Source organism: Phascolarctos cinereus, unplaced genomic scaffold, assembly GCF_003287225.1.
Source record: "Phascolarctos cinereus isolate Bilbo 61053 unplaced genomic scaffold, phaCin_HiC Scaffold_8;HRSCAF=390, whole genome shotgun sequence".
Lineage (NCBI taxonomy): Eukaryota > Metazoa > Chordata > Mammalia > Diprotodontia > Phascolarctidae > Phascolarctos > Phascolarctos cinereus.
In genome coordinates this window covers 4,172,387-4,191,486 of record NW_027556291.1, presented here as the reverse complement: position 1 = coordinate 4,191,486, position 19,100 = coordinate 4,172,387, and the positions used below count along the sequence as shown (strand labels likewise).

At 46.5% G+C, this 19,100-nt stretch overlaps 1 protein-coding gene across 1 annotated transcript in view; it reads left to right on the top strand.

The window, feature by feature from the left end:
- The window catches only part of CLCN5 (chloride voltage-gated channel 5), a 103,406-nt gene that overhangs the window by 69,242 nt on the left and 15,064 nt on the right, over positions 1–19,100 (top strand). Inside the window, 3 exon segments of the mRNA XM_020978935.2 lie at positions 10,037–10,188; positions 16,780–16,879; positions 17,852–18,039. Coding sequence (XP_020834594.1) covers positions 10,037–10,188; positions 16,780–16,879; positions 17,852–18,039 — 440 coding nt within the window.

Below are 19,100 nucleotides of genomic sequence, written 5' to 3'. Positions count from 1 at the left end.
TAGATGATCAGACTGGGATGATTTTGGTAAGTTGACATTGATAGTTCTCAGTACACACAGTATTCTTTCTTCTTAAGAGCAAAGCTACGAACTAGCTGGGCAACCTTGACTAAGTCACTTCCCTTTTTGAGCCTCAGTTTCCCCACCTGTAAAATGAAAGGGTTGAATCAGGATCATCTCAGAGGGCCCCAAAGTTCCCTGCATCTGGGAGTGCCAGTTTTGGAATGATAATAAATACATGCACTGTGGTGCCCCCTCACCCCAGCCCCCAACCCTCCCAATGCTTCAGTGAACTGATTTGGGCCAGTGAGGGACAAGGCTCTGTCCTGCTTCCTCCTCACTGTGAGGCAATGAGCCTAAACATTAGAACAAGCTGTGAACAGGTTAATATGTGACTGTGGCTCCTGCTGATGCCGTCAGAGAAGGGGGAGTGGTCTTTGCAGGCCTGACCTTAAGTCATGCAGAACAAGTTGGGACAGATGGGTAACTGGGTCCAGTCACAGGGTATAGAGGGTTCTGCTCTTGCTGGGGTTGATAAAAGGGCCAGGGGGACCCAATCAGCCTGGGTTTTGACTCGTTTGAAATGAAATGGTTTGACAAGGCCCTTCCTTGCCCCTCTCCATCCCCTGCCGTAGACCAGGCTCTATGTCCTTTCACATTGTAGGACTGGTTCTCAGGAACGTTGCCCTTTATGGTGTCAAAGCTTTGGAAAAGCCAGTGAGATTCCCAAGCTCTGTGGGAACAGAACCTTGGCTCTGAGTTTGGGAAGTGGCCACAGGGCACTGAGAGCCAAGGCTGGTGAACAAGGGAGGCAGATATGTGTTCCTAGGAGGTCACCATATTTTGCATAAAAAAAAACGAGGAGTCCATAGTGAAAGCAAGCTGATTGTTTGGGGCTTGGGGATGACCGAGGCAGACCCCAGAGAGTCTGAAGGTGTTGGAGCCATCAAGTTATCATTAAGGGATTCAGAAAACTCTCCCCCAGCCCTCTTACAAAGGCCTCATCCAGAGGTGAGCCTGGATTTGGCTGGCCAAGTCCAGGTCTCCTGGTTCAAAACCATCTCATTACTTTGTAGTCAGATCTCGTATTTGCTCTTTTACACAGACTTGAATTTCCCCCTGGGTTTATACAGAAGGCCACACTCCGTCCCTTCTCCCCTGTGGGCCTCAGTTTCCTCATCTGGACTTGATGACCTTGAAGACCCCCTGGAGTGTGAAATCCTGGAACCTTTGAAATCTAGAGCTCTGTTTTCAGTGGGTGCTTGTGTTTTCATTTTTGCCCTGCTGTGGTAGGAGGGACGGTCCCTAATGCTCTGAAAGTTAATATGTAAACCTGTCCCTTTAGGGGACTTGAGGTCACATTCCAGCTTAAGCCAGTTAGAAGAAAATCTGCTTTGTTGCCTGTCCCTAGTTTTCTCCCATAAATACGGCCTGTGGTTTCACCAATGACATTATCATGTCTGCCTCTCTCCAGGGCTTGGCCCCCAGCCTGGGTGACCACTTAGTCTGCCCATGTGACATTAGCAAACTCTGAGAAGTCCTATGTGACCCAAATCCCCAAAGGGGGCCCTCTGGGGATCAGCTGAGAAGCTGGCCTTTGGTCTTGGGGAAGTGCTTATATTCGTAGGGATGGATGGTCATTCGAGAGAGCCCACTGGTGAGGGCTGCTTGCCTTCAGGAGGCTCTGGTCTCTTTTTCCTCCCCCCTCCAGGGAGTTGATCCTGGCCTCTTTTTTCCCTCTGAGTGCCGGAGGATGATTTTCTGCCCATCCCTTCGGAGGCGCTCACATCTCAGTCCAAAAGTCTCTGAGAGTTGAGGCCTGCTGAGCTGTCCTTTCCCTAAAATGACTTGGTCCGTCTCCATCCCTGGGACTGAGTCTAAGAACGGTCCCTGCACTGCAGCCCCGACCTCTCTGTGGCTTCAGAAAGGGAAGCTGCTTTTTTTTTTATTAAGTTTTTTTTTAAATTTTATTAATTTATTTTGTTTTATCAACAATCACTTCCATACGCTTTTGAGTTGAAAATTTTTCTCCACCTTCCTCCCCCCCACCCTCCCCAAGACGGCACACAATCTGATATAGGCTTTACGTTTACATTCGTATTAAACATATTTTCACATTAGTGAAGTTGTAAGTAAAAATTAAAACCAATAGGAGGAACCATCAGAAAGATGAAACAAAACTCAACAGAAGGTAAAAATAAGTGTTAGCTATTCGACTTCCATGGTTCTTTCTTTGGATATGGGCAGCATTTTCCATCCCGAGGCCTCTGGAGATGTCTTGGATCCTCGTAATGCTGAGAAGGGTTCAGTTTAACAATCTCAGTCATTGCATAATGTGGCTGTTATTGTGTACAAAGCCCTCTTGGTTCTGCTCACTTCACTCAGCATCAGACCATATAAGTCTTTCCAGGTTTTTCTGAAGTTACCCTGTTCTTCATTTCTTACAGCACAATAATATTCCATTACATTCATATACCACAACTTGCTCAGCCATTCCCCAATGGATGGGCATCCTCTCAATTTCCAATTCTTTGCCACCACAAAAAGAGCTGCTATGAATATTTTTGTACATGTGGGTCCTTTTAAGGGAAGCTGTTGTTAAGAATATTGTCAGTTCAAATACGGGTTCAGCAGAAAAATCCTCTCGTATACACTCTTCTGTGAGCCTTAAAACCCTTCTTTTGCATGAGCCCATTGGGAACGGTGAGGTAAAGGAGTAACACAAGCCTACATTCTGCAGGACCAGCTGGCAGCTGGCTTCCTGCCATTTCAGGTCCAACCAAGCACTGGTGGGATCTTGTCAGTCCTGCCTCCATGGGCCCCCTGGGTTTGGACTGACTTGGAGAGAGCAGTGAGCTCAACCTCTCCTTCCTTCTCTCCCTGGTTTTCCACAGAGAGGCCTCCCAGCGTGCTGGCGCCCTTCCTCAGTGTTGTAGCCATCAGGGAACATGGCGGCTGCCTCCCTCTTCTCCCTGGCTCTGGCTTTGTGACTGGCCCACCATCTTGTCTAGACATCTGTGGCCTGGGTTATTTATTCTTTCTCCTCCTGAAGTCATGGGTAATATTCTGCTGCCCACTTATACCCACCATATGCCTTTGTTGTTGCTTCTGGTTGAATGAAATAACAATTTAGATGAAAATGGAGGAGTTAGGAATGGCCGTCTAAGTGGAACGCTAGCTACACTCCGTACGGCTTTCATTCCCAGTTTCAGCACCTGGACGTTTTTGTAGCTTACAAAATCCTTCTTGAACTGATGGATTTGCAGAACTAAAGTTCAGGTCAGCTCACCCGATCGAAGGCAGCCTGCTTTTGTCATCGGCTGCTGCTTTCTCCAGTAGTGAACATTGGCTCTCCTCTTTACGAGCTCGCCTGTAGCTCATGTTACTTCCCTGCCTGGTTTCTTGGGGCCTTCTGTTTCAACGAGACTCAGCAGCCTGAGGTAGTTGGAAACTGCTGCTCGAGTGCCTTGGGGCTCCAGGTTTGCTGGCATCTAATCGAGACTACATCTTTAAGGTTTCCTTCCTCGGTAACAAGCCTCCTTTTCCCCAGGCTGGTCCAAAGGGGTCTGTTCACGTGAGCCAGCCAGTGACATCACGTTGGAGTGCTGGTGGCTGGGGCTCCGGAGGGTGGCTGGCTCCTGAGAGACAGGGCTGATTGTAAGTGTTCTTCTCCCCGATCCGCCCTGGGCGGCGGCGGGCAGGCAGGCGTTCTGCTGTGACTGCCTGCCTGCCCGCCCGCCCGGCCGGCCCAGCTGCCACATGCAGCCCGCAGTGCTGGGCTCCTGCTTGGAGCAGAATCAGCGAAGGTAAGCAGACACTGCGGCCCCCAGCACCCAGCATGGGGTGGGGGCCTGAGGGGCTGCGTGGCCGGTACTCAGCAGGAGCTCAGACTAGGGGCTCGGGCACTGGGAGCAAACTGTCCGAATTGGTTTTTCTGACCAGAGAATGCCCGGAGGGATGATGTTACTGAATGAAGTCATCTGGTCTGGGGCTTCTTTGGGGTGGGGGGGCTGCTTCGCTATCAGGAAGGCGGCGAGGGGGGCACCCTTCGTTTCAGCTTGAGTCATTCAGAGCTTAGATGTCTGGTACATCATGGGGATCATAGGAGAGAGCTGGCTGATGCTTTTAAAAACAATCGATTTCTCAGGATCCTTTGCCTCAGATGAAATGAGAAATTTGAAACCCATGGGAATCTAAACAGAGCCTTGTTTTTTTTTTTTCTTGTGGATTTCTGGGTGTGAGTAGTTTGCATTGGGCTGCATGTGAATGGAGAGCTGGAGTCCTTGGAGCCTTCCTCCTGCCCCCCCCACCCCCACCCCCACCCCGCCCCAGGCCTTTGTTTTTATCTCTCAGAAACAAGCTTATCACTATCTCTCGGGCCTGACAGGACTGCAGTTCTCCTGGGCCTTGCTCTTTGCAGTCAGGTGCTCTGGAAGACGCTACAAGGACTTTGCTTTGGGGATTTAAGATTAACTTCTCCTCTGCTGGCTGTATGTGATCTGGCCTTTGGCCTTTTCCTCTCAGATGTGTGCTGGTTTTCATTGGAAAGACTGAGCCAGTAGAGAGCAGGTATGGCTTTGGCTTTTGCGCTTCTTCCAGGAGAATGAGGGCCCAGAGCTGGGAGTGAGCTCAGCTGTCCTTCATGCCTGCATCTGCAGAGTAACCACAGTGCCAGGGCCAGTGCTGCATCGGGCTAGGAGCAGAGTGTGGTGTCTGCCAGGCTGGCACCTCCACTGCTCAGGGAGCCAGCCCCCCTCCTTCTGGACCCGGAGGGGCTTCTCTAGCCCCTCCCCCCACTGCCTGCCCTTGACTCGAATGTTACTCTGCTCCAACTCATTGCAACCACCACCAAACTGAGACAAGGGAACGCTTTGGCATTTGAACTGGGCCCAGCCTGGGACCAGGCACCAACTCCCACATCTCTTGCTTTCAGGACTTGAACTAAGGCTGCCTTCTGCCGTCACGGGACTTTTGAGGGTGGGAGGCCCAGTCAAAAGGTACTACATCCCTGTCCTAAAAGCTAGCAAACCCCTACCTCTTCCTCTCATAATTCCAGTGTTACAGCTGGTCAGCACCCCCTCCCTGTTCTCTCATTCCGTTCACCTCTAGTTGCCACCACTGCTGTCCGCACCTCTCCCCCCCCCATCCAGCTCTGTTGTGCTCCTTCTCCTTAGCCCCCTTTCTCTTCTGCTCTCTCTTTCATTTTTTGGCTCCTCCCAGAAGACTGTTTTCCTGGCTACCCTTTCTAGTGATGGTGGAACTTTCTCTTTTGGTGCCCAACACATTGGACCAGGGAAAGGAGCAGGGTTACTCCTCAAGCATCCGGTGCCACCTGCAAGCCCTCCTCCTATCATCACTTAGCAACCTCTGCCTTTGCCACAGTTATCTCCTGGGCCCCTGGTCATGCTCCCTCCTCTCTCCAGGGGTTCAGGCCCTGGCTCACATCCTTTCTCTACAGTCCTTTGTCCCCTTGACCTATGACCACCCATGCCTTGCCAACCCCCAATTCTGGATTCAGCCCCCGCCTTGTATACTAAGTGGTACTACTAGTGCCTGAAGGTTTGCAAAGTGCTTTACAAATCTCAGCCCTGGGTGGTCCCTGCTGTTCTTATTCCCATTCAACAGTGGAGGAGACTGAAGCAGATAGAAGCTAAGTGACTTGCCCAGGGTCACTCAGCTGTTAAGGAGCTGAACTCAGAGCTTCCTGCCTCCAGGCCCAGGGCTCCGCCCACCCCAAGTCTTCTTGTTGTCCTGCACAGGCCTGGCCCACCTCAGCTCAGGCCAGCTTTAGAGCTCTAAGAGGTTCTTGCAGGTCTCTGCCATGATTTGACACTCCTCCTGTTACCTGACCTGGCTTCTACCTTTGGTGTCTTATCTGCTAAGAATTAGGTGTGGCTAGAGTCATGGGACTGGTAGGTGATACAGTAGATAGAGCCTTGATACTGGAGTCAGGAAGACTCATTTTTCTGAGTTCAGATCCAGCCTCAGATACTTCCTAGCTGTGTGACCTTGGACAAGTCACTTAATCTGGTTTGCCTCGATTTCCTCCTCTGTAAAATGAACTGGAGAAGGAAATGGCAAACCACTGTAGTATCTCTGTCAGGAAAACCCCAAATGGGGTCACAAAGAGATAGACATGACTGAAAATGACTGACCACCACCAGCAGTTGATTGCCCTACACTCCTGGTAACTTCCAAACCTGGCCTTCAGTGGGCAGCAGCCCACTATGGCCAAAGCCTTCAGTTTCTCACACAGAGCCTTGTTCCCCTGAACACTTTCTTGATTCCTGATGGCCGTGGTATCATTTGTTCCCGTTTGGATCACCAGTAATGGGTAGCTAGTAAGCATCAGACTTGCCAAGCTTTGGAAGGCTCTTCAGCCCATCTTGGACACATGCCCCTCCTCCTTGGCTATCACTGTTCTTCTCCTCTCGCTCCACCTGTGGCTCCATGTCACCAGTCCTTGGGTGACAAGCAAAAGGGTTGCACTGTCTCCTGCCTCTTTGGAAGAAGCCTCGTAGCTGTGTGCGAGAAGGTAGGGCAGACCATGCCAGGAATATTGGATTTGGTTCTGGGAGATACGTTTGAGAAAATGACGGAGGACTCATTGAAGGAGGGGGCGGGAATTCGGTAGGTGGAAGCAAGTGAGGGCATTGTAGGCATGGGAAAGCCTGTCATGAAGAGCAGGCTATGTCCTGGGGTGGGGGCAAGGTAATGGTCAGAGAGTAGTCCAGTTTGGCCAGGCCATAGAGAGATGAGGGGGAGTAATAAGGAAGGGGGCTAGAGAGGTGGGGGGTCTCAAATACCAGGCCAAAGAATTTGAAGTTGGTAGACAATAGGGAGTCACCAAAGATAATTTTAGTGGAAGAATCCCTTGAAAAAAGACTTTCTTAGGCATAAGAGTGATTCTTTTGGTGGCCTTATGAAGAATGAATTAGAAAGACAGGTAGGAGTGGGTGGAGAAGGAACATCCAGGTAGGCAGGCACGATGCTAAACACTTTACAGATATCTCATGTGATCCTGAGGAATGGGGCTCCTAAAACCCATTTTACAGGTGAGGAAACGGAGGCAAATAGGTGAAGCAACTTGCCCAGGGTCACCTAGCTAGCAAGTATCTTAGGCCCAGGGCTTTATCTGCCCCAGGTGACTCAAGGCCTCTATTTAAGGCTGGTGGTAACGAGGCATCAAGGGGAGAGGACAGATGTGTTGCAAAGGGCCAGTCAGTAAGGCCAGTCGTCGGGCTACATTTGCTTCTCCTTCCTCTCTCATAGTCAGAGAGGACCTTGAGGGCACAAGCATGGGAGAGCAGAGGCAGAGCTAGGGATGTTAAAAAGAGGAGCAAGCCAGAACGACTTCACCGAACCCAGGGCTACTGCTCTTGTCTTTTAGCTAATGGGCTCAATCGCTGGCTCCTGTTGGATTTGAGGTGCCAGGTGGAGCTGACCTACCGTGCGTGGACAGGTAGTGCTGCAGGCTTGGAGCTGGGGGGGAGGGGCAGGGAGTCAGAAGTGAAGATGGAAGTAGTGGATTCATCAACTTTAAAGCTGTGGGAGAGAAGATAAGGAAGAACCAGTGTTTCTTTAGTATGGGAAGGTTTGCAAAGAGCCTCATCTCTGTTCTTAATCAAGTTTTACGATAACCCTGAGAGGTAGGCATTACATTTTACAGATGAGGAAACTGAGGCTCAGATAAGTGATGTTGCTTGCCCAGATCGTGCAGCTGGGAAGTGTCAGGAGTGGAATTTAAATGCAGGTCTTCCTGATCCCTGCTTCCTGGGGCAGCTGGGTGGCTCTGTTGTAGATGTAACTCTGGGCCTGGAGTTCAGGAAGATGCGTGGCCTCGGATACTTGCTAGCTGTGTGACCGTGGGCAAGTCACTTCACCCTGTTTGCCTTGCAATGGGCTGGAGAAGGAAATAGCAAACCAAGAAAACCCCAAATGGGGTCACAAAGAGTTGGGCACAACTAAAACAACTCGACAGCAATTTCCTGATTCCAAGTCCATTTACTGTCATGTCCCTTCTCCATGAAGACAATTAAGGGAAATGCCCTCATTAAAGGATCAGGAAAAAGATGAGACATCAAGGGAGACTTGAGCTTTTGTTAAAGGAAAAGGAAGGAAAAGCAGGACAGTTTGATGTCAGTGGTTAGCAGGGTCAGAAGCTTCCAGAAGGTCCAGGAAATGAAGATGGAAAGGAAAACCATTGGGTTTGGTGGCTTAGGAAGCTGGTGACTTTGACAGGGTCATTTCACAGGAAGCCTGAAGGCAAGGATGGTGGGGAAACAGAGGCCTTGGACAGAGACCACTTTTTCAGGACATTTAGTAGTAAGAGGGTATGACGAGAGAGATGGGATCAGGTCTAGCTGGGCCAGAAAGGTCGAGGGGAAGCTTTTTTTCTTAAGAAAATGTTTATGAACAGATGGGAAGGAGCCAGTGGTGAGGGAGAGATTCTAAAAGATGCAAGGTGGAGAGTTGCTGCCTGCTGGAGTGAGGCCCTGAAGGACATGGGAGGGGATGGGATGGGCATTAATGGTTACTGCTTCTATGCCCAGAGTGAGAGAGACAAGGATGAGGGGAGGAATGACGAAAAATTAGGGACACTTGAGCCAGAGCTGAGAAAGCTTGGTCAGATGGCCTCCGCCTCTCAATGAAGTAGAACGAAGCTGGGCACGTGCTCTGAGTGCTGCGAGAACGGTGAGAGGAGTGGGATGAAGCAACGATTTGGAGCAGTTGCTGGCAGTGATGGAAGAGGGCAGGCACTAAGAAGGCTTGAGGAGTGTTGATCTAATAGCAAGAACCCAACTGAGTTGTCAGACCATGAATTCCTAGTGGGTGGATTCCTTTCTTTTTTGTCACTTTTCCCAGGGATGATCTGATGTAGGCCAGTGGCCCAGGGCTGAGGATTTGCAGGGTGGGTCCTAGGAAAGGTTGAGGGAGTGGAGTGAGCCAAGGAGTCTGGGATAGTAGAGCGTGACAGGCCATGTGGTGCCAGTATTGGGTGGTGAAAGCAAATGAGGCCAGGGTCAGGAGATGGACTGGAAAAGTCAGGAGGGGGTCATGCATCAGCAATAGCAGTGAAAGGCAGGAGTGACAATGAAAGAGCTTGTGGTCAGTGGGAAATTCCCAAGAATCTCTTGCTCTTGGAAGAGCGTGACCCTCTTCTGAGATACCATAGTGATGATGAAGGTGTGGCCGTGTCAGTGTCAGGGCCTTGGAGAGCGCTTGGTGATCCAGTGGTTCCACTGAAAGGTCCTGCGTCTCAACAAAAATATTCACAAAGTGGCCTATTTCTGATAGTCCCAAATTGGGAACACTTATGGTCAGCACTCGGAGACTAGCTGAAGACAGTAGTCTTCCAAGGTAATGGAATATTGTGGTGCCACCAAATGATGACAAATGAAGCCTCCAAGGTAATACTGAACGTCTTCTCTGTGCCAGGACCGAGTGGAACCCACAGGGCCAGAGGCAGCAAGACAGTGAGTGGGATGTGACTTTTTATAAAGAAAGAAGACAAAGACAGGGGTAGTAGCAGAACTTCCAGATTACTTGGGCTGGAGGAGGTTTGGAACCTTCTTGACTTCATTGTGTTCCAAGGGTTTGTGTAAAATGTTACCCCTTATTTTGTACATTTGGTTTTTTGTTGCTGGTTCCCAGTAAAACAATTAAGATCCAAACGTGTGCACCCCTCCTGATTTTCCTTCCTCCCTTTACGCCTCATAATCACTCAGTTGTCAGATCTCCTTTTAAGTGTAACATGTCTCTGGTAGCCGAGTTTAAGCTCTTCTCACCCCCCTGACTCAGATTATGGAACTAATTTCACACCTCATTTCCCCAGTAGCACGACTTAGTCTGTGTAGATTTCTTCTCATTTGCTGGGTGATGCAGGCTTCTCCTGAGTCGAATTTGTTTTCCTCTTTGCACTTGTCTCCTCAGTGCCTGGTGCGGTGCTGGGGACATAGGAGCTACATAACAAATACTTGGTGATTAATTGAGAAACCAACTGGTGTGCCCGTGTATGTTTCCTCCCTTTCTGCAGAATTCATGTCATACAATGGAGGAGGGCTGAGTGTTCCAAATAAGATGATGGACTTCTTAGAGGAGCCTATCCCTGGAGTGGGGACCTATGAAGATTTCAATACCATTGACTGGGTGAGGGAGAAATCCAGAGACCGAGACAGACACCGAGAGGTGAGGCAAGGGTGGCGGGTCATGGCCAAGGCTGTCTGATGGGGAGTGTGTGCAAATAAATGCAGGTTTGATCTCCTTGGATTTGAGGGCTCTGGCCTTCCTTAGCCTCTTGTAACCTCTAGAGGAGAGGCCATGAAGAGTGTGCTACTGTGATACCCTACAAGTTTGGTTCTGGATTCGCATGTTTTCTTCATCGTGGGGAGTGGGGTGGGATGTGGGTGTGGGGGGTGTGTTTCTCTGAATCGTTCATATTTGATGATGCCTCTTTTGCCTGTCGAAGGATTTTGGCAAAAAGCGTGGAGGAAAACATCCATTTTTCGAGAGCTGCCTGACATCCTTTGGCATACTGCAGGTTGTGCGGGGGGCCTACCCTGGGGCATATCTGGCTGACCTGGATGCCTGAAAGGCTTTGGGAATGTAAGCGTATGACAGTGCAATGTGTGGAGTGGAGGCACCTTTGAAAGCACCCGTCCCTCCTGTCTCGGGTGTTACCTCGGGTACTTCTGAGTACTTTGGGTGACTTTCAGGCTTTGCTTCAGTCTCTTCAGGGGTTAAAAATGTTATGTTTTTCAGAGAGCTTCCTAATGAATGGGAAATAGTACTTTGTCGCTGTGATACTAGCAATCCGCTGTGAAGACACCAGAAAATATTTTGCTACTAAAAGAATGCTATATTAAATTGGAATTAAGTATGTTCTCTGAACATTTTTTGAAATTAGACATTTTTCTAGAGCATGTCACTTATATCAGGTGGATAACTTTTTTTTTAGAATTTCCTTGAATTGGTGGAAGGGACCTCAGATGTCCTCCTAATGAAACCCATGTCACAGGCCTGCCTCCATTCTCCTCGACTCCCACAATGACAGTGTTCTTCCCTATTGAACCCTTTTGAAATAGCGCTTGCTAATTATGCATAGATGTGTCCCTTCGATGAGTTCCCTCTCCTGGTCCTCTGCCCATTGGGGGTGCTTAGGAAATGTCTGTTGTGTATATATACCTAAACGGGCATGGCCATCCCAATGTCCACCCACCATCTAGCAAGTGGAGCTTTCCTCTGGATGATTTTCTATTCACATGTTTGTCTATTGATCAGAGGACAACAGAGTGACTTTACAAGCAGAAAAGACCATTGGAGGGCCCGAGTCCCCATTTTAGTGTTGGCTTTGTCACTGGCAAGTGGTATCAACAATTTATCATTCCAAATTATTATGCCAGGCCTGGTTTTGAAAGCTGCTGATTTTCCAAATTATTGGAAATAATTGGTGTGTGTTTGTAGTGGTCTGCAAAGTCTTAAACAGTTTTAAGTGCCTGGGATTACAGATCAACTCAAGCAAGAGGAAATCTTGCACAAATTTGCCAAATTGTTTTTTTTTTATTGTTATTTATTTTTAACATTCTTTCCTTTTTAAATTTTGAGTTCCAAATTGTCTCCCTCTCCCACCCCTGCCCCACCCACTGAGAAGGCAAGCATTATCAATTATACATGTGAAATCATAGAAAACAGATTTCCATATTAGCCATATTTCCAAAAAAGCAAGACAGAAAATCCTACTTCAGTTTGTACTCAGAGTTCATCAGTTCTCTCCCTCTCTGAAGGTGGATGGTATTTTTTCATCATAAGTCCTTTAGAGATGTCTTAGATCATTGTGTTGATCAGAGTAGTCAAGTCTTTCACAGGTGGTCATCATTACAACATTGCTGTTACCTGCATATATGATCTCCTGGTTCTTTTCACTTCACTTTGCATCAGTTCATGTAGGTCTCGCCATGTTTTTCTGAAACCAGCCCCCCTCACCATTTCTTATGGCCCAATAGTACTCTTTCATGATCATCTACCACAGCTCATTCAGTCACCCCCCCAATTGATGAGCATCCCCTCACTTTCCAATTATTTACTACTATTAATATTTTTGTACATATAGGTCCTTTTCCTTTTTACTTTGATCTTTTTGGGCTATGTACCTAGTAGTGATATTACTGGTCAAAGGGTATGCACCACTTTATAGCCCTCTGGGCATAGTTCCAGATTGTTCTCCAGAATGGTTGGACCAGTTCACTACTCTACCAACAGTACATTATTGTATCTATTTTCCCTCATCCCCTCCAGCATGTATCATTTCTCATAGGTGTGAGGTGGTACCTCAGAGTTGTTTTAATTTGCATTTCTCTAATCAATAGTGATTTAAAGCATTTTTTTCTTGTGACTCTAGACAGCTTTGATTTATCAGTTGGGGAATGGCTCTTATTTTTATAAATTTGACACAGTTCTATAGTCAATATATATTTGAGAAATGAGGCCTTTTCAGAGAAATTTGGTTTAAAAAAATTGGGGGGAGGGCTGGGCAGTGGGGTTAAGTGACTTGACCAGGGTCACACAGCTAGTAAGTGTTATGTGTCTGAGGCCGAATTTGAACTCAGGTCCTCCTGAATCCAGGGCTGGTTCTCTATCCACTGTGCCACCTAGCTGCCCCAAGGTTTAAAATTTTTTGATGTTACTTCCATTGTCTATGGTACCTTTTAGTTGTCCAGCCTTCAGTTGAAGCATAATAGGTTCTTCTCTGGCCCTTTATTTTAACTCTGTGTGTGACTTTCTGTTTCAAGTGTGTCTCTTGTAAACAATATATTGTTGGATTCTGGTTTCTAATCCATTTTGCTCTCTACTTCTGTCTTATGGCTGAGCTCCTCCTATTCACATTCACAGCTATGATTACTAACTGAATATTTGTCTCCATCCCATTTTCTTCTGTTTCTTCTCTCTCTCTTTTTATCCTGTCCTTCCTCAAAAGTCTATTTGGCTTCTAACCACTGCTTCCCATAATCTGTCTTCCCTTTTATCATTTCTTCTCCTGCCCATCCTTTTTCACTATTGGGGAAGTTGTACTTCTGTACACAACTGCACGTGTGCATGTGTGTGTGCATATATATATACTAATCCCAATTAAAGTGAGCTTCAGGCATTGCCTGTCACGCCCACCACCACCATTTTCCCTTCTATTCTAAAAGCTCTTCCTTGCATGCCTCTTTTATGTGAGAAAATTCTCCCCATTCTACCTCTCCCTTCCTCCTTCTCCCAGTGCATCTCTTTCTCACCTCTTAATTTTTTTTTCTATCATTATAGTATAATCAAGTCACACCCATGTCCTCTATTTAAACTCCTTTTAACTACCCTAATAATGAGAATTCTTAGAAGTGAAATGTATCATCTTCCCACATATGGATGTAAACAGTTTAACTTTATTGAGTCCCTTATGATTACTCTTTCATGTTTGCCCTTTTCTGTTTCTCTCGAGTCTTCTGTTTGAATGCCAGATTTTCTATTCCACTCTGGTCTTTTCATGATGAATGCATGAAAGTCATCTGTTTCATTAAATATCTGTTCCCCCCCCAAGGATTATGCTCAGTTTTGCTGAGTAGGTTATTCTGGGTTGTAATCTTACCTCCTTTGCATTCAGAATATCATATTCTAAGTCCTCTACTCTAATGTGGAAGCACTAAATCTTGTGTGAATTCTAAGCGTGTCTACATGATATTTGAATTTTTTCTTTCTGGCTGCTTGTAATATGTTCTCCTTGACATGGGACCACTAGAATTTGGCTATAATATTCCTAGGACTTTTCATTTTGGGATGTATTTCAGGAGGTGATCAGTGGATTCTTTCAATTTCTATTTTACCCTCTGGATCTAAGATATCAGGGCAGTTTTCATTGATAATTTCTTGAAATATGATGTCTGTCTAGGCTCTTTCTTTGGTCGTGGCTTTCAGTCCAATAATTCTTAAATTATCTCTCCTTGATCTGTCTTCTAGGTCAGTTGTTTTTCTAATGAGATAGTTCACATTTTCTTCTGTTTTTTCATTGTTTTGACTTTGTTTTATTGTTTCATGATGTCTCCTGGAATCACTAGTTTACACTTGCCCAATTCTGCTTTTTAAGGAATTCTTTTCTTCAGTGAATGTTTGTGCCTCTTTTACCATTATATCAATTCTGTTTTTTAAGATGTTATTTTCTTCAGGTTTTTTGTCCCTCGTTTTTATTTATTATTTTTAGTTTTCAACATTCACTTCCATATGCTTTTGAGTTTTAAATTTTTCTCCCCCTCCCTCCCCACCTCTCTCCCCAAGACGGCACGCAATCTGATAGAGGCTCTACATATACATTCCTGTTAAACATATTTTCACATTAGTCATGTTGTAAGGAAGAATTAGAACCAATAGGAGGAACCACAAGAAAGAAGAAACAAAACAAAACAGAAGTAAAAAAAAAGAGCAAATAGTGTGCTTCGATCTGCATTCAAACTCCATAGTTCTTTCTCTGGATAATATTTTTCATCACAAGGCCTCTGAGGATGTCTTAGATCCTTGTATTGCTGAGAAGGGTTGTTTATCAATATTAGTCATCGCACAATGTGGCTGTTATTGTGTACAACGTTCTCTTGGTTCTGCTCACTTTACTCAGCATCAGACCATACAAGTCCTTCCAGGTTTTTCTGAAGTCTGCCTGCTCATCATTTCTTATAGCACAATGGTATTCTATTACATTCACATACCACAACTTGTTCAGTCATTCCCCCAATTGATGGACATCCCCTCAATTTCCAATTCTTGGCCACCACAAAAAGAGCTGCTATAAATATTTTTGTACATGTGGGTCCTTTTTCCATTTTTATAATCTCTTTGGGATACATACCTAGAAGTGGTATTGCTGGGTCAAAGGGTATGCACGTTTTTATAGCCCTTTGGGCATAGTTCCAAACCGCTCTCCAAAATGATTGGATCCATTCACAACTCCACCAACAATGTATTAATGTTCTAATTTTCCCACATCTCCAACATTTATCATTTTCCTGTTTTATCATATTAGCCAACCTGATAGGTGTTGTCCCTCTTTTACCAAGTTGTTAATTCTGTTTTCATTTTTTTCTCTTTTTCTTTTTAATTTTAATCTTTCTTTCTTTCGTTCGTTCGTTCTCAAATGAGGCCATCTTTTGCTTCATTTCTTACCTAACGTTAAATCATTGAATGGATGTTGCCTCAGACAAACTGAGACCTGGGAAAGATCTTACAAGGAATATAAATTTCTTGAACCTGAGACCTGGGAAAGACCTTAGCTTAAAAAGGCCAAAGTCTCCCATTGCATCCAGGGCCATCTCCAGTCATTCTGATCTGTGTCTTGACACTGGACCCAGATGACTCTGGAGGAGAGAGTGAGGCTGGTGACTTTGCATAGCCTTACCTCACTTAAATCTAGTTCACTTGCAAGTCAAGACATCGCCTTCCATGGAGCAGCTAGGTGGCCGAGTGGGTAGAGCACTGGCCCTGAAGTCAGGAGGACCTGAGTTCAAATCTGGTCTCAGACCAGATATTTGACACTTACTAGCTGTGTGACCCTGGGCAAGTCACTTAACCCCAATTGCCTTGGGAAAAAAAATAGTATTAAGAAAAAAAAAAGACATCACCTTCCTGGTGTCATTGATCCTCTTCAAGAACAAAAGATAAACAGCAATTCTCTTTTCATAATTTTCTTGCATCACTCTCCTTTCTTTTCCCAATTTTTCTTCTACCACATCTCTTTCTTTAACTCTTGCAGGAATTCTTGTTGGGCTTGGAGTCAATTAGCATTTTTCTTTGAGGCTTTGCTTGTAGCTGTTTTTATATCATTTTCGTCTGAGTTTATGTCTTGATCTTCCCTGCTACTATAGTAGCTTTTTATGGTCAAGTTCTTTTTTTGTTGTTGTTTGCTCATTTTCTTAGCCTATTTCTTGACTTTGAATTTTATGTTGAAGTTGGGCTCTATTCACCTGTGTGTGGGGAGGTACTGTCCCAACTTTCAGGCTGTTTTGTGCTGTAATTTCCAGAGCTAGTGCTAGGGGTCAACAAGTTATTGGTGCTTCCAAGGTGGTGTGTTCTTAATGATCCTCGAAACAGTGTTTTTGATGCTATTGCTTATTTATGTTGCCACTTTGGGACTTAGGTTGGTTTTTGTAAAAGAGAGACCACTGAGTGCTTAAAGCCACACAGACCTTTACTATGGCTCATTTCTGAATTCTCAAGAGAAAACTTAAGGCCTAATGTGAGCCCCCTCAGGACTGGCTAACAAAGGATGTAACTAGGGAAGGCATTTCTTGGTATGTGAGATTCCAGAAAAGGGAAGAAGAAGAAGTGGACTCTGGGTAGGAAGAAGGGGCATGTCGAGAGCAGAGAGAGCCTGCTGCCAAATCCAGAGGTTTGGAGCTTTAATTGCTAAAAAAGGCAGGTGGGAAGTTGGAGATGGGGAGAGAAGTGCCAACTAGCATTGAGGAATTGGGATTGGTCTTGGCAGAGGCGAGAGACTTCAGAAAGTGGGAATGCTCTACCTGATCTTTACTTGGCAGGTGTTTTGGAGATGCTTCTGATGGTGCAGCCTCCAACTTCTGGAGAAAATTGGGGGATTTCCGAGGTGACTTTTGTGTTAAGTCCAACTCTGTCTGCCTTTCCAGGAGACAGTGAGGTTGCTTTGTTTTTGAGCAAATGGGACGTGTGTGACAGAAAGGCAAGCGAGTGAGCGTGTCAGAGCCACCCAGTGTGTAATCTGTGCTGTGGGTTGTTTCTCTCCAGATCACCAATAAAAGCAAAGAGTCCACCTGGGCCCTCATTCACCGTGTGAGCGATGCTTTTTCGGGCTGGCTGCTGATGCTGCTCATTGGGCTCTTGGCAGGTATGGTCAGTCTTCCCATTGTGCACAGGCATGGTTGTCTTGGATGAAGGCCTGAATGCAGTTAAAATGGCCGCTGAGTTCACTGGCTGCCCAGGCAGGGCCTCTCCTGCTGGGGAAGGGGGAGCAGCCCTGGCAGTGCCCCTCAGTGCCACAGCCATACGGCAGAGACACCTTAGCAGAACAAACTTAGGATTGTGTCCCAGGCGGTGAGACTCTTACCAAACCCACAGCAGATTGAGCATTGAGCCACATTTACAAGAGCAGATAAGGATGGCACACTCCAGAACACCTGAGTTCATATATGGTCAATATGGGCTAGAGTTCAAGGGCAGTGCAGGCAGCTTAGGGTGAGGAATTGGAAAGTCGCAGTTGGGCGGGTTCAAGATGGGTGTGGACGTTAGTGAGGGTGATAGAAGGAAACAGGTTAAGGAGGGTGATGGTGACCCAGGTGCAAAAGGAACCCCAGGCAAGCAGAAGTGAGCAGGGGATGGGGGGAGGTCAGCAACGTTTTCAGGAAGGTAAAGAAGCAGACAGAGAACACCGAGTCCTCACGTAAAGTCGGTCACCTCTGGCATCAGTTTTGTGTATTGGAATAGTGTTGGTATGAATAAAGTACCAAGAGGATGACGGTAGCAATAGCTCATCTTTTTGAAGGAACAAAGGTCAGGAAAGGTCAGAATGAGGGCCGAAGGAAACACAGAGAAATAGGATGGCTTTGGAATTTAGTGTACAGGGTGCACTAAGGCTTTTGGGACATTCTGTATGTTTTAGAGAAAAAAGGGCCAAACTGTATGTGGTAAAAGAATCATGATGTCAGGTATATTTGTCAAGTTCAGAGTGTAAGAGAAATTACAGTTTTAAAAAATAAAGTGAGATATATCTATGTTTAGACTTTTGGTCTTCTGTAAATAAGTGGTCTAATTACCAAGGAAGACACTGTAGATCTGAACTTTGCCTTTCCCCCTCCATCAGGCTCCCTAGCTGGCTTGATAGACATCTCTGCTCACTGGATGACTGACTTGAAGGAAGGAGTCTGCCTGAGGGGCTTCTGGTTTAACCATGAACATTGCTGTTGGAACTCAGAACAAGTCACCTTTGAGGACAGAGACAAGTGCCTCGAGTGGAATACCTGGTCTCAGCTGCTCATCAGCAAGTCTGAGGTAGCTAACGCCCAGCAGAACCTGCTGGAGCAGGTCTTTGTCAATGACGCCAGATGGCGTGGTCAGCATGGGGAGCTGGGGAATCTCTAGCCGAGATTTCACCTGCGTTTTAGTACTCAGTGCTGCTGTCTCTGTTTCCCTCAGGTAATTTCAGGAGAACTTGCCCATGGCAGCCAGCAGGTGAAGGGGTCACAGTGGACCCCAGCCATCCCATTGGCAAGCTTTATGAAGGAGAGGATTGACTCTCTCTTCTCCCTCAGCTCTTTAGCTTTCTTTTCCCACTTCAAATGAGATCATATTTCTAGAGTGCTTAGCACAGTGCCTGGCACGTAGTAGGTGCTTATGAAATGCTTGTTCCCTCTCCCTCCCTCCTAGTGTGAGCCTGAATACCCTCACACCTGGATTGCAGCAGCTTCCTAAGCCATCTCCTTGACCTAAAACCAGCTTCAGCACTAACCAATTCACAGGTCTGGGCCAAAAAAAAAAAAAAGAAATCATCCCAGCAGCCATCTAGGTTTCCCAGGATTTCAAATTGCTTCTGTCATGGTATAAATTCCTTTTCTACCCCTTTGCGATGGTGGCAGCTGCTGACAAGTGGCTGAGATTAGCTCTCCTCCCCACACGCTCCACTAAAGCAGGGATGCTCTCTTTCCTCTCTGTGCCCCCAGCCCATGCTCTTAAGTGGAAACACCCGAAGGGGCCCTCCAAGGCTCTCGAGCCTGCTTAGCTCTTGCTCACTGACAACCCAAGTTGTTTTTACTGTAATAAATGAGCTGACAGTGTGTTTCTGCACTCATGTCTCAAGCTCTGGAAGGGGTGAGAGTTCTCCTGAGAATTCATGTAGATCCTGTCTCCTTCATGACCTTTCCCGAAAACCATTTTTCTAAGTAGTTTCATGCCGGATTGGGACAACCTTGTCCAAGTCTAAGCCTTCTCTCTCTCTCATTCTCTGTCTCTCTCTTTCTCACTCTCTTGCTCTCTGTCTCTTTCTTGTTCTCTCAGTCTCTCTGTCTCTCTCTCACTCTCTCGTTCTCTCTCATTCTGTCTCACGTGTGTTTGTG